The sequence below is a fragment of the Scyliorhinus canicula genome, chromosome 1, assembly GCF_902713615.1.
Source record: "Scyliorhinus canicula chromosome 1, sScyCan1.1, whole genome shotgun sequence".
Lineage (NCBI taxonomy): Eukaryota > Metazoa > Chordata > Chondrichthyes > Carcharhiniformes > Scyliorhinidae > Scyliorhinus > Scyliorhinus canicula.
In genome coordinates, this window is record NC_052146.1 from 161,195,568 (window position 1) to 161,210,390 (window position 14,823).

Below are 14,823 nucleotides of genomic sequence, written 5' to 3' on the forward strand. Positions count from 1 at the left end.
CGCAGAGGTCCAATGAGTCCCATAGTTAGTCGTCGAGGATCCATTTGCTGCAAAGTATTCCATAGTCGAATGTCCAGTCTTCTCTTTTTCTTCTATTTTTGTCTAACCTTATCTAACTAGTTATGTTAAAACCCCACACCTGGTACCATGTTTTGTTACGTGTGTGGTAGGTAACATATGCTACTCAATCCTTGGTGAGTAATGAGGTTTTTTGAATCCCGATGAAGAAGATTCAAACTCTTCTAGTAATAACAAAAGGTTTATTGAGTAACTACAACAATATTTAAATGAGTTCTTTACTTTACCTTTGATACTAGTGATAAGGTTAACAGGATCTAACTATGGTAACTATACGTAACTCCTCTGGCTAGTCTGCTGTTGCTTTGATCACAGTGCACCCAAGAGAGAGCCCCAATGTGGCTGCCTTTTATACCCCTGTTGGTCCGGCCCTCGAGTGATCATGTGGTGCTACTGATGACACATCAACCCTTTGTGTACATGCACACATAGAGATCGCTACAATAAGGATACCAAAATGTTCAGGGAGGGAATTCCACTATACGCTTGAAGGTGCATATTGCTGAAGATATGACCGCTAAGGGGGACAAAGGAAATCAGGGTTGCACAAAAAGACAGAAGTGGAGGAACACAGAGTTTTCTGAGTTTAGTGGGGCTGGAGAAGGTTACAAGAAGACCATAGAGAGATTTGAACATGAGAAATTTAAATTTGAATGATTTGGGGAGAGGTAGCTTGGTGAGAACAGGAGAAGGACTTCTGACTTCCCATAGAGTTGTCGCCAATTCCACTCGAACTGGACATAACTTTATTGCTCTGGCATCCGTCCTTCTCAGGAGACGATGAACTGCGCTTAAAGTGGATGTTATTTTCTGTGGCAGGAGAGCTTGATTCGTGAATGGCAAACCCCACTACAGCTGGCACAGATAAATAGCTTTGGCCCAAGGTCAACTGATATTCTTTCCACCCGGCGGGCTCTCTCTTCCACCATCTGACTGTTTCTATACCCTTCCTGACTGTTTATCTCCAAGCATTCCAATGAGCAGCAAGGACTCCCTGTAACTCTGATCATCTTTTAATCCTGTTTGCAGACACCCTTGTATTATAGACGTAGGCCGATAGTAAGCTCACCAGGGAGCATGTCTTTAGGGATGTGGTCATCATCAATTCGACTCACATGACTCAGCCAGTCGAGTTGCTGCTGACTCAAGAGCAAATACGCTAGCGATCTTGGCATGCGGGTGTACTACCATATGTGACACTGTCCGGCCTAGAGATGCCCGATATTTGTCTGAAGCAGCAGAGGTGGAGGCATTCAGCCCTTTTCCTTCTCTTGCATAAGTTGTCAGTAAGTCATTACTGTAAAGAGGGGTTCTGAGAACTCAAGTGGAGCTTTGTATTGTTTGTTACTTGTTATTGGTCCCCACTTGACTTCTGATTTTAGCATCAATGTTTTGTAAACAGTTATCTAACAGTTATGTCAATGTTGTTATGCTCTTAATTAATTAACAACTCAGTGCTGTGATGGTAAGTAATTTACTGAACTCAAGAACAAAACCAAAAGTTCCGCATTTCAAACTAAGTGCCAGTCCTGAACTACGCTTGCCTGCACTTCCATGCCCCATGAATATTGAATTACACTATATTGACTCTTGCAATTGGAATAATGGTTTTGTTCAGTGAAAGAATGTTTGTATTTAATCACTGTAATACTGTTAATGCAATAATGTTGATTCATTTCATGTAGGTTGCACCTGGATCAATCTACTTGATGCGGGTTGTTGAAGATTTTATCCATGTTGTGGGTCAAGGGCTAAAAGTGTTTCAGAGTGCCCTCATTGTGACAGATAATCTTGGTAAGTTTGTCAATTGAAAGTTTTGTTTTTCTGCGTCATTAAATTAAATTGGAATGTCAATGTAACTTTGAGGTCACTCTGAGTTCCTGTGAGAAAGTAAATAGATACTCTCAAATGCCATTCTTTGGCTGAGATTGCAGTACTCTCCCACATTCTGATCTGTTTACCAACTCATACTTATCTTGGACTGGGATTGAATCACTCTCACATTCTGATCAGATCACCCACTAATACCTTCGGCTTTAACAGAGTGCCACTCTATCCATTCATTAATGCATATTTTTGTTTGAGATTGTACCACTCTTACACATACTAGGGGCGATCTACCGGCCATGTTGCACTCGAAAGGTAGCGCGGCCAGTAGATGCCGAAAATCCCTCTTCCGGGATCTACCCAGCTCACTACGCCTAGCGAGACCGAACACGATCTTGTGCTACGTCGCGGTCTGAATCCTGTCCATTGTGGGCAGGATCAATATTTTGCCTGTCTGCAAATTAGAGCGAGACAGCTTGCCTCCCTTCAAAATGTACTCGCCTGATCTACCAAGGCCCTGGGATCTAACCCCTTCGCTTTGGAGACCACAGGCAAGCGCATTCAGGGGGTGCCCTCGGAAGATGGGTGGAGGTGTGATGGTGGCCCGAGGAACCCCTTATAGGTGAGTTGGGTCTTTGGGGGTCGAGAGATTGCGACTCCATTTTTAAATAGCGATCTCTTCCTGCAGTGAGTAGTTCTGGCGAGCGGAGCTCCTCAGTGCAGGAAACTGGACTAGAGCGGCGTCGGCAGGGAATTCCCATTGAGGCCCCGAATTGCAACAGAGCCCAATAAATAGCATGGTGTTTCTCGGCACAGCGAGGCCAAGAAACGTGCTCATCACGGGACTCTATTGCAATTTGGTTTGATTGCGCCCACTAAGTTCACGCTTGTGTGACCCTTGGGTCTGAAGCTGGTGTATTTCCCTTAAATAAAGGCAATTACATAGGTATGAAGACAGAGTTTGCTATAGTGGACTGGAATGTTAGGTTAAAAGATGAAAGGATAGAGAGGCAGTGGCAGACACTTCAGGAGATATTTCAAAACTCTTAACAAAGGTATATTTCATTGAGGAAAAAAGGCTATGGAAAGATGCACCATTTGTGGCAATCTAAGGAAGTTAAGGATGGTATCAAATTGAAAGAAAGGTATACAGTACTGTGAATGAAGGTGATAGTGAAAAACTTTACAAAGCAGCAATAGATGATTAAAGAATAATAGGAAAAAATTAGAATATGAGCAAAAATAACATTATATATAAAAACTGACAGTAAGAGAGCATAAGACATGTGAGCAAGAGGAGGCAATCAGTCCCTCATATCTTCACCACAATTTAATAAAACCATTTCTAATCTGATTATGGCTTTCAATCCACTTTCGTCCCATCCCCCGTAGTCCTTGACTGTTTATCAGTCAAAAATCTGTCCAGTTGAGCCATGAATATATTCTCTGACCCAGCCTCTGTGATTCGCTGGGGGAGAGAATTCCAAAGATTAACAATCCTCTTCTTATTAGTCTTAAATGGGCGACCTCGTACGGGATTCTCCGTTTCAGAAACTATGGGCTGGATTCTCTGATTTTGAGGCTATGTCGGTATTACAACCAAAATGTCGGCGCCGTCCCCACACCGATCCTCCGCCCGGTGAAGGGGCCAGCAGCAGTGCCACATAAACCCCTCGGCTTTCCCTGCAGTTATGGACGGAGAATTGCCGTGGCCGGGCATGCGCATGGCTGCGACCTGTAGCGGTCGATAATACAACATGGCGCCACCCGCGTGCGCACTCGGCCTGACAGATAGTACCCCCCCTGTAATCCCCCACCCCTTGACGAAGCCCCCCTGGCCAGCGGGGCGGCTCCCCCCCACCGATTGTGGCAGCGCTGGATGCAGTCCGCAATCGCCACACGAGATTGGCGAAACCTCAGACCACAAGTGATCCACGCTGTCGAAAAGTTGGCCCATCGAAGGTGGAGCATTGGGGCAGGGCCTTCGGGCGACGTCCTGAGGCCGTCCCAACGGCGTGCGGTGTACTCACTGATGATGCCGTTTTTGAGGGGGCGGAGCATCTGAAAAACGGTGCCACCCCTGATTTCAGTGTCAAAAGGGATTCTCCGGCCAATCGCCGAATGCGGTTTTGGCGTCGCCAATCAGAGAATCCAACCCTAAGTGTTGGCGCCAGGACTGAATTGGTGGACTTCTGTGACAACTAAGTTTCCCCGGTCTTGGAGCAATTTATGATCCGTTAATGGGCTAGAACAGAGGCACTTGGAATTTAATCGATTCCAATGCAAAACGGTGTCAGATTCATCAGGGTCGGGATTGCCACTCGAAAGGCTGACAAGCTGCAGCCACACATTAGAACTCCACTCCCCACACACACCCATCCCAGCCAACAACACGGCAACATGAAGAGTGGCAACCCCGTTCACGGTCGCAGAGCTCGCAACCCTGCTGGATGTTGTGGTGGAGAGGTGGGGTGGGAAGGAGGCAGACACCTGCTGCCATACACTGGGTCTGGGCGCAGATGGAAAACGCTGTAAACGTCATGTGCCTCATCACCAGGACTGAACGACAATACAGGAAGAAGCTGCACGACATTAGGGTGGCCAGGGGTGAGTAAGCAGTACAGTGCCGCTGGCATCAACTCCCGTCCCACATACCAGTAGCACCTGGCCCGACACCACCACTACCCCCTCACCCGGTTGGTGTCCAAACCCCACTCTCCAGCAATATGCGTGCACCCCACCCTGCACCACATGCCAGGACCCATACCACCCTCCATGGCCGGGTGCCCTGTTCACAAAGACTATCAGTTAAGGTGGTGCCCAACCACAGAGAGAAAGGGAGAGCAGACTGGAGGGGGACAGCCGGACCTGCAGCGCCTCACCGTCACAGATTAGTCGGCACTGTACCTGATCGGTGGGCCCAGAGAGAGAAGGTAGTCACCGAAGCGGAGGTCAGCATCGGGCAAGCAAGTGAGCCCCCGCCGAGTTGCTGTGTCTGTCTGGCATGTGTGGTACAACCCCCACCTCGCCCACACCACCCTACCACTCCCACACCACCCCACTACCCACCATTCCCTCACTACCCCCACCCCACCCAACACCTTCACCATAACTCTCCCATACCACCCCCACCCCACCTTTCCACACCACCCATGACCCCAACCCACAAACTAATCAAGCATCATGTCTTGTGTCTTGCAGGATCACATGGTGAGGAGGCGTACCCTTCTGGTGTCCCTAGCTCTCAACCCCAAGCTGATTCCAGCGAAGATGCAGCAGTGGAAACAGACATGAGGCCCCAAACGCCAGCCCGAGACACCCCAGAGCACCAGTCTATGGACGACTCTGACTTCTAGTCATAGCTGTCGCCAACACCCTCCCCCATCCCAGAGATACTCACTGGTGTTTGGGGCCTCATGTCATTTTCCATTGCTGACTCTTCGCTGGAATCTGCTTGGGGTTGTGAGCGGGTGACAGGGATGCGCTGGACATTGCAGCTCCAGAGCTTGGCCCAGGCACAAAGGGTCATGGCTGCGGGCTGTAAGAGCAATGGCCTGGTGCTGGCTGACCTGAGCCACTCCCAGAGGGAGGTGGCATAGTTCACTGTGTGATGTGGCACCGTCCCAGAGTGAGGTGGCCTAGTCCCTGTACTCCATGGCTGCGACCATGGAGACCCTGGTTGAGACAAGAGTGGGCCTCCAGGACTGGCAGCGCCATGTGGCAGGGGAGCCCCAGGAATTTGCTCCCGTCCCAAGGAGTACCCCGGGGCCCACCGGTAACCATCGGAGGAGAGGACACAAAAAGTCATTGGCGGATAGGATCAAGGAAAACCCTAAGGCTTTCTATAGGTATATCAGGAACAAAAGAATGACTAGAGTAAGATTAGGGCCAATCAAGGATAGTAGTGGAAAGTTGTGTGTGGAATCAGAGGAGATAGGGGAAGCGTTAAATGGATATTTTTCATCAGTGTTTACACTGGAGAAAGACAATGTTGTCGAGGAGAATACTCAGGTTCAGTCGACCAGGCTAGATGGAATTGAGGTTCATAAGGAGGAGGTGTTAGCAATTTTGGAAAGTGTAAAGATAGATAATGCCCCTGGGCCAGATGGGATTTACCCTAGGATTCTCTGGGAAGCCAGGGAGGAGATTGCAGAGCCTTTTTCCTTGATCTTTATGTCGTCTTTGTCGACAGGAATAGTGCCGGAAGACTGGAGGATAGCAAATGTTGTCCCCTTGTTCAAGAAGGGGAGTAGAGACAACCCTGGTAATTACAGACCTGTGAGCCTTACTTCGGTTGTGGGTAAAATGTTGGAAAAGGTTATAAGAGATAGGGTTTATAATCATCTTGAAAAGAACAAGTTGATTAGCGATACTCAACACGGTTTTGTGAAGGGTAGGTCATGCGTCACAAACCTTATTGAGTTTTTTGAGAAGGTGACCAAACAGGTGGATCAGGGTAAAGCGGTTGATGTGGTGTATATGGATTTCAGTAAGGCGTTTGATAAGGTTCCCCACGGTAGGCTATTGCAGAAAATAAGGAAGTATGGGATTGAAGGTGATTTAGCGGTTTGGATCAGTAATTGGCTAGCTGAAAGAAGACAGAGGGTGGTGGTTGATGGAAAATGTTCATCCTGGAGTTCAGTTACTAGTGGTGTACCGCAAGGATCTGTTTTGGGGTCACTGCTGTTTGTTATTTTTATAAATGACCTGGAAGAGGATGTAGAAGGATGGGTTAGTAAATTTGCAGATGACACGAAGGTCGGTGGAGTTGTGGATAGTGCTGAAGGATGTTATAGGATACAGAGAGACATAGATAAGCTGCAGAGCTGGGCTGAGAGGTGGCAGATGGAGTTTAATGCGGAAAAGTGTGAGGTGGTTCCCTTTGGAAGGAGTAACAGGAATGCAGAGTACTGGGCTAATGGCAAGATTCTTGGTAGTGTAGATGAACAGAGAGATCTCGGCATCCAGGTACATAAATCCCTGAAAGTTGCCAGCCTGGTTAATAGGGCTGTTAAGAAGGCATATGGTGTGCTCGCCTTTATCAGTAGGGGCATTGAGTTTCGGAGCCACAAGGTCATGCTGCAGCTGTACATAACTCTGGTGCGGCCGCTCCTGGAGTACTGCGTGCAGTTCTGGTCACCACATTATAGGAAGGATGTGGAAGCTTTGGAAAGGGTTCAGAGGAGATTTACTAGGATGTTGCCTGGTATGGAGGGAAGGTCTTACGAGGAAAGGCTCAGGGCAGGGACTTGAGGTTGTTTTCGTTAGAGAGGAGAAGGCTGAGAGGTGACTTAATAGAGACATATAAGATAGTCAGAGGGTTAGATAGGGTGGACAGTGAGAGTCTCTTTCCTCGGATGGTGATGACCAACACGAGGGGACATAGCTTTAAATTGAGGGGTGGTAGATATAGGACAGATGTCAGAGGCAGTTTCTTTACTCATAGAGTAGTAGGGGTGTGGAACGCCCTGCCTGCAACAGTAGTAGACTCGCCAACTTTAAGAGCATTTAAGTGGTCACTGGATAGACATATGGATGAAAATGGAATAGTGTAGGTCAGATAGGCTTCAGATGGTTTCACAGGCCGGCGCAACATCCACTACTATCCTTGATTGGCCCTAATCTTACTCTAGTCATTCTTTTGTTCCTGATATACCTATAGAAAGCCTTAGGGTTTTCCTTGATCCTATCCGCCAACGACTTTTCGTGTCCTCTCCTCGCTCTTCTTAACTCTCCCTTTAGGTCCTTCCTGGCTAACTTGTAACTCTCAAGTGCCCTAACTGAGCCTTCATGTCTCATCCTAACATAAGCCTTCTTCTTCCTCTTGACAAGTGCTTCAACTTCCTTAGTAAACCACGGTTCCCTTGCTCGACAACTTCCTCCCTGCCTGACGGGTACATACTTATCAAGGACACGCAGTAGCTGTTCCTTGAAAAAGCTCCACATTTCGATTGTACCCATCCCCTGCAGTTTCCTTCCCCATCCTATACATCCTAAATCTTGCCGAATAGCATCATAATTGCCTTTCCCCCAGCTATAATTCTTGCCTTGCGGTATATACCTATCTCTTTCCATCGCTAAAGTAAGCATAACCGAATTGTGATCACTATCACCAAAGTACTCACCTACATCTAAATCTAACACCTGACCGGGTTCATTACCCAGTACCAATTCAATGTGGCATCGCCCCTTGTTGGCCTGTCTACATACTGTGTCAGAAAACCCTCCTGCACACACTGCACAAAAACTGACCCATCTATAATACGTGAACTATAGTATTTCCAGTCAATATTTGGAAAGTTAAAGTCCCCCATAATAACTACCCTGTTACTCTTGCTCCTGTCGAGAATCATCTTTGCAATCCTTTCCTCTACATCTCTGGAACTATTCGGAGGTCTATAGACAACTCCCAACAGGGTGACCTCTCCTCTCCTGTTCCTAACCTCGGCCCATACTACCTCAGTAGACGAGTCCTCAAACGTCCTTTCTACCGCCGTAATACTTTCCTTTACCATCTTCTCTGTTCTTACAGAAACATCTAAATCCTGGAAGCTGCAACAACCATTCCTGTCCCTGCTCTACCCATGTCTCCGAAATCGCCACAACATTGAGATCCCAGGTACCAACCCATGCTGCAAGCTCACCCACCTTATTCCGGATGCTCCTGGCGTTGAAGTAGATACACTTCAAACCAGCGTCCTGCTTGCCGGTGCCCTCTTTCGAACTTTTAACCCTATCCCTGACCTCACTACTCTCAACATCCTGTGCACTGGGACTACAATTTAGGTTCCCATCCCCCTGCTGAATTAGTTTAAACTCCCCCAAAGAGCACTAGCAAATCTCCCCCCCAGGATATTGGTACCCCTCTGGTTCAGGTGAAGACCATCCTGTCTGTAGAGGTCCCACCTACCCCAGAATGAGCCCCAATTATCAAGGAAACCAAAACCCTCCCTCCTGCACCATCCCTGTAGCCACATGTTCAACTTCTCTCTCTCCTTATTTCTCACTTCGCTAGCACGTGGCAAGGGTAACAACCCAGAGATAACAACTCTGTTTGTTCTAGCTCTCAGCTTCCACCCTAGCTCCCTGAATTTCTGTCTCAAATCCCCATCTCTCTCCCTACCTATGTCGTTGGTACCTATGTGGACCACGACTTGGGGCTGCTCCCCCTCCCCCTTAAGGATCCCAAAAACACGATCAGAGACATCACGAACCCTGGCACCTGGGAGGCAACACACCAACCGTAAGTCTCTTTCGTTCCCACAGCACCTCCTGTCTGTTCCTCTAACTATGGAGTCCCCAATGACAAGTGCTCTGCTCCTCTTCTCCCTTCCCTTCTGAGCAACAGGGACAGACTCTGTGCCAGAGACCTGTGCCCCATTGCTTACCCCTGGTAAGTCGTCCCCCGCAACAGTATACAAAACGGTATACTTGTTATTGAGGGGAACGACCACAGGGGATCCCTGCACTGCCTGCCGGTTCCCTCTCCCTCCCCTGACGGTAACCCATCTATCTTCTTTTACCTGAGGTGTGACTACCTCCCTATAACTCCTCTCAATAACCCCTTCCCGAATGATCAGAAGTTCATCCAGCTCCAGGTCCCTAACGCGGTTCTCTAGGAGCTGGAGTTGGGTGCACTTCCCACAGATGTAGTCAGCAGGGACACTCGAGGTGACCCTTTCCTCCCACATTCTGCAGGAGAAACATTCAACTGCCCTAACCTCCATTCCCACTGAACTAACTTCCCAACTACTGAAAACTAAAACTTGTTAGGACTGCAGAGGCTAGGATGAACGCCAAAATCCATTGTCTGCAGGGGGGTGATTGGCATGTTAGCATGGTGCGTACATCCGTGCCAACCATGTCCAACAGTCTACGTGGTAGCCCGACCCACACTGCAGCACCTGCCGCCCCATGTCCCCCTCCCCCCTCCGTCCTCCCTCATTCCCACACCCACCCCTGGCCCTTCACCTGACACTCTGGTCTCCAGACTCCTGGTTCCATCGGTGCCCAGCACCACAGGGACCTCTGGCTCCAGCAACCATCCCTGCCGGCAGGGGTATCAGTGGCTGGCACTGCTCATGCCAAAGCTACACTTCACGACCCCTGTCTGGTGCCCTTCCGATGTGGCTACTGTGGGCATCCCCCTTGGATGGGCTGCGTGATGCTGCGCCAGCGGGTGACTCCCGGTTTGGTGGGGGTTGGAGTGCGGGAGTGGTTCTTTCGGAGCACCCATGCAGCCGGTGTCATTCTGCGCAACCACGGACCATGGTTGCTGGTCAGTGGGTGCACAGCAAGTTGGTTAAAAGCAAATTACTAGGGATGCTGGAATCTGAAACAAAGAGAAAATGCTGGAAAATCTCAGCAAGCCTGGCAGCATCTGAAGGGTGAGAAAAGAGCTAACGTTTCGAGTCCGATGGCTTTAACAAAGAGTCATCGGACTCGAAACATTAGCTCTTTTCTCTCCCTACAGATTCTGCCAGACTTGCTGAGAATTTCCAGCATTTTCTCTTTCGCAGCAAGTTGGTTGCCTTGCAGGCCTCGGTAATGGCGGTGTGTGACTGGAGACGCCGGCTCTGGGGTCACCGGCAGCCAACAGTTATGCCTCTGGCAACATGTGCTTCTTCCTCTCACTCCTTCAGCAGCCATAGCACCTGGAACTGATTTTTAAAAGCACAAATGAACTCGCCATTGGTGATTCCTCTTGGCAGAGGTGGAGCATCAAGGAAGCCCCTGGGAATATTAGGTCAGGCCTGTTAATGATATGCCAACAGGATTTACTGTACATGCGGAGTCGGCTGCATTGACTCTGCTGTCGAGGCACCGTTAGGTGCCGGCCATAATTTTGGACTGAGGTGTGATTCTCCGCCTAATCGCAATTCCCGATTCTGGTGTCGGCTGAAGGAGAATCCCACCCCTCTTATTTTGAAATTGTTCGCCAACTATTGAATTTAATGCCCTCCCATTGTCATAATATACACACAAGTATATGATAGTGCACAGACATACATTGATTAACACACAGGATGACCAATGAACACACAGAACACAGCAGCCAATCACCAGGCAGGACACGGCCACTATAAAGCCAGAGGGCACTAGTTTTCCCGCTCTCTTGGGATCGAGCCTCTGAGACAGTCAGAGCCCGTGTGCAACAACTAGAACATCCACCATGTGGTGGTAAGATAGTCTAATCAGGTTACCCTCAGGTCTCCAGTCAACTCAGCATAGTGTCAACCCACAGTTAAAGTATGTTTAATAGTTAAGAGTTCAATAAAATAGAGTTGCATTTCTTCAAATGTTGGAAGCCTGTCTCTCTCATCACTGCAGTAAACGCAGTCCTCTCAGACCCAGCATACCCAACACATCACCCATTAGTTTAAAGCCCTAGTTATACAATTTTCCAGTACTCTGGACCCAGTGTAGTTCAGTTGAAGGCCACCGCAGCGGAGCAGCTTCTTCTTTCCGCAATGCGATTCCAGTGTCCCATGAATCAACCCATTTCTCCCTCATCCATCTTTGAGTCTCACATTTAACTCACTGATATTGGATAGCATCTGTTAGTTTTCTAATGGCTCAAAACAAACCTGCCTCCTATCCATTGACTCCATCTACACCTCCCGCTGCCTGGGGAAAACGGGCAGCATAACCAAAGATCCCGCCCACCCGGCTTACTCACTCTTCCAACTTCTTCCATCGGGCAGTAGATACAAAAGCCTGAGAACATGCACGAACAGACTCAAAAATAGCTTCTTCCCACTGTTACCAGACTCCTGAACGAACCTCTTATGGCCTGAACTCATTAAGACTACACTGCTGTATGATTTACCCGTACCGGTGTTTATGTAGTTACATTGTGTACCTTGTGTTGCCCTATTATTCTTTCATTTCTTTTATTTCCTTTTGTTTTCATGTACTTAATGATCTGTTGAGCTGCTCGCATGAAAATACTTTTCACTGTACATCGGTACATGTGACAATAAACAAAATCCAATCCAATCCAGAGATTATTACTTTTGTGGTTCTGCTTTCTATTTTAACACTGAGCTGCTGATCCACCTTGAGCAGAACCTCTTTCTTAGTCACTCTATCTATGTCACTGGTACACATATAAGAACATAAGAACTAGGAGCAGGAGTAGGCCATCTGGCCCCTCAAGCCTGCTCCACCATTCAATGAGATCATGGCTGATCTTTTGTGGACTCAGCTCCACTCTCCGGCCCGAACACCATAACCCTTAATCCCTTTATTCTTCAAAAAACTATCTATCTTTACCTTAAAAACATGTAATGAAGGAGCCTCAACTGCTTCACTGGGCAAGGAATTCCATAGATTCACAACCCTTTGGGTGAAGAAGTTCCTCCTAAACTCAGTCCTAAATCTACTTCCCCTTACTTTGAGGCTATGCCCCCTAGTTCTGCTTTCACCCGCCAGTGGAAACAACCTGCCCGCATCTATCCTATCTATTCCCTTCATAATTTTATATGTTTCTATAAGATCCCCCTGCATCCTTCTAAATTCCAACGCGTACAGTGCCAGTCTACTCAACCTCTCCTCGTAATCCAACCCCTTCAGCTCTGGGATTAACCTCGTGAATCTCCTCTGCACACCCTCCAGTGCCAGTACGTCCTTTCTCAGGTAAGGAGACCAAAACTGAACATAATACTCCAGGTGTGGCCTCACTAACACCTTATACAATTGCAGCATAACCTCCCTAGTCTTAAACTCCATCCCTATGGACCACAATAACCATTCCCTCCCATCCCAAGTTCTTCTCCAGCCCAGAGGAGATGTCTTTCACTCTTGCAGCCTGTAGACAACAATGCCGCGGAGACTCCTGCTTCTGAATGAGTTACAAATAATTGTATCTATTCCCCCTAACTATACTGCCTCCTACTACAAGAAAATTTTCCCCACTTGACTGATCCCTGAAATGCGGTTCCCTGGCCTGTTTGCTCATTCCTCCTGCAGCCTGTGCTCTTATCCACATAACCTGCAAGAACCTATCATACCTTCCTCTCCCTGACTACAGAACAAAGTTTTAGTCCAAGGGGTGTGACTGCCTCCTGGTACAAAGTGTCCTGGTAACTTTTCCCCTTCCTGATCTATTGCAGAGTCTGGAGCATAGATTTCAGTTCATCAAGTCTAAAATGAAGTTCCTCAATCTGCAGACACTTACTGTGGGTCACAGATATCCACCAGAGCTCACATACTATAAGTGCAACACATCATGTGCCTTACGATCTTCATTATGTTTTCTTTAAGAAGTTTGGTTTAGAAATATCACTCAATTATTATTTGTAGCTACATGAAGTGGTTTAACTAATTGAGCTATAATTTCACTACTGTACTTTTAAATCCCCCAGAACCAGATTAAACTACTACCTCATGATAAAAGAGAAAACCATTAAAACCCATCAGCTACTGACCTGCCCGCTCACCTAATTAATCCTTCCAGGCTTCAGTTTTGATATCCCACCGTTGGATATGGCTCCCTCTCCTGAATGACTCCTTTTTATAAACGATCATTACAGCATTTTGTCCCTCACTGAGCTGAATTATCTCACTAATCAAATTCTCAAGATTACACTCTATCTAGAACTGGATTCAGTCACAAGTTGTTCTCTTAGTGCTTGTTTACTTCGTGGTGCACATAACAAGGCTAACTGTTTTCTGCCTGAAAGGAAGTCTGGCCCACAGTACTATGATCTCCACCACAGGTAAGGCATAGAGGCAGATCCTGAATCTGCCCAAACGGAGAAAACTCTGTGCTGTTGGTGCCAATCTGGCCCACATCACCTGCCAACCAACCAGCCCCCAAGGAGTCTGAGTTGCTGCGGCAAGGAGGAGTCTGGAAAGGAGAGGCAAAAGTGCTTTATTTTCAATCCTTGGGTCAGGAAAAGTATATACCAGCAACAGTCCAAGTCCCAGCCAGGACTACTCAGGAACTCCAAGTTTTATCCTGTGTAATTAATGAGCTGGAGGAGCTCATACTCCATGATGCTCACGGGGAGATTAATCGGCTTATTCCCGTGAGTCTCGTGGGGGTTATAACAGGCAACATACACTTTTACATGTGATGTTGTAGACTGGTACTATGGATCGTGATGGTATAGGTATTTATACCAACTGAAATTTTATAAAACTGAGTCAGCCACTGCTGGCTAGACAAAACAGTTTGAACTCGAGCTGCACTCAGTCACAAACTGCTTATCAGTGCTTGCTTACTTTGTGCACTTATGCAACATGCTTCTATAACTGTATCAACAGCATAAAGTAACTCAAGTAAATCTTGGCCCCTGAGAGGATGAGACTTGGGAAATAACGGGAAAGAAGGAAATGGTGGAGATTTTTGACATGATCAGTAAAAGGAAGTCATATTTATAACTTTAAACTTGGACTGTGCCCTTATGGAAGCTTCATCGGACGGGGTATTGAGTACAAGAGTACAAGAGTTGGCAGGTCATGTTACAGTTGTATAGGACTTTGGTTCGGCCACATTTGGAATACTGCGTGCAGTTCTGGTGGCCACATTACCAGAAGGATGTGGATGCTTTGGAGAGGGTGCAGAGGAGGTTCACCAGGATGTTGCCTGGTATGGTGGGTGCTAGCTATGAAGAAAGGCTGAGTAGATTAGGATTGTTTTCGTTGGAAAGACGGAGGTTGAGGTGGGACCTGATTGAGGTCTACAAAATTATGAGAGGTATGGACAGGGTGGATAGCAACAAGCTTTTCCCAAGAGTGGGGGTGTCAGTTACAAGGGGTCACGATTTCAAGGTGAGAGGGGGAAAGTTTAAGGGAGATGTGCGTGGAAAGTGTTTTACGCAGAGGGTGGTGGGTGCCTGGAACGCTTTACCAGCGGAGGTGGTAGAGGCGGGCACGATAGCATCATTTAAGAGGCATCTAGACAGGTATATG

The 14,823-nt window shown here is 47.6% G+C and overlaps 1 protein-coding gene across 11 annotated transcripts in view; it reads left to right on the forward strand.

The window, feature by feature from the left end:
• Positions 1–14,823, forward strand: part of adgrb2 (adhesion G protein-coupled receptor B2) — a 1,298,770-nt gene that overhangs the window by 723,707 nt on the left and 560,240 nt on the right. For all 11 annotated transcript variants that reach the window (XM_038801790.1, XM_038801818.1, XM_038801834.1 and 8 more), the window contains one exon: positions 1,764–1,872. In XM_038801790.1, the coding sequence (XP_038657718.1) occupies positions 1,764–1,872 (109 nt within the window). The remainder of the gene's footprint in view (positions 1–1,763; positions 1,873–14,823) is intronic.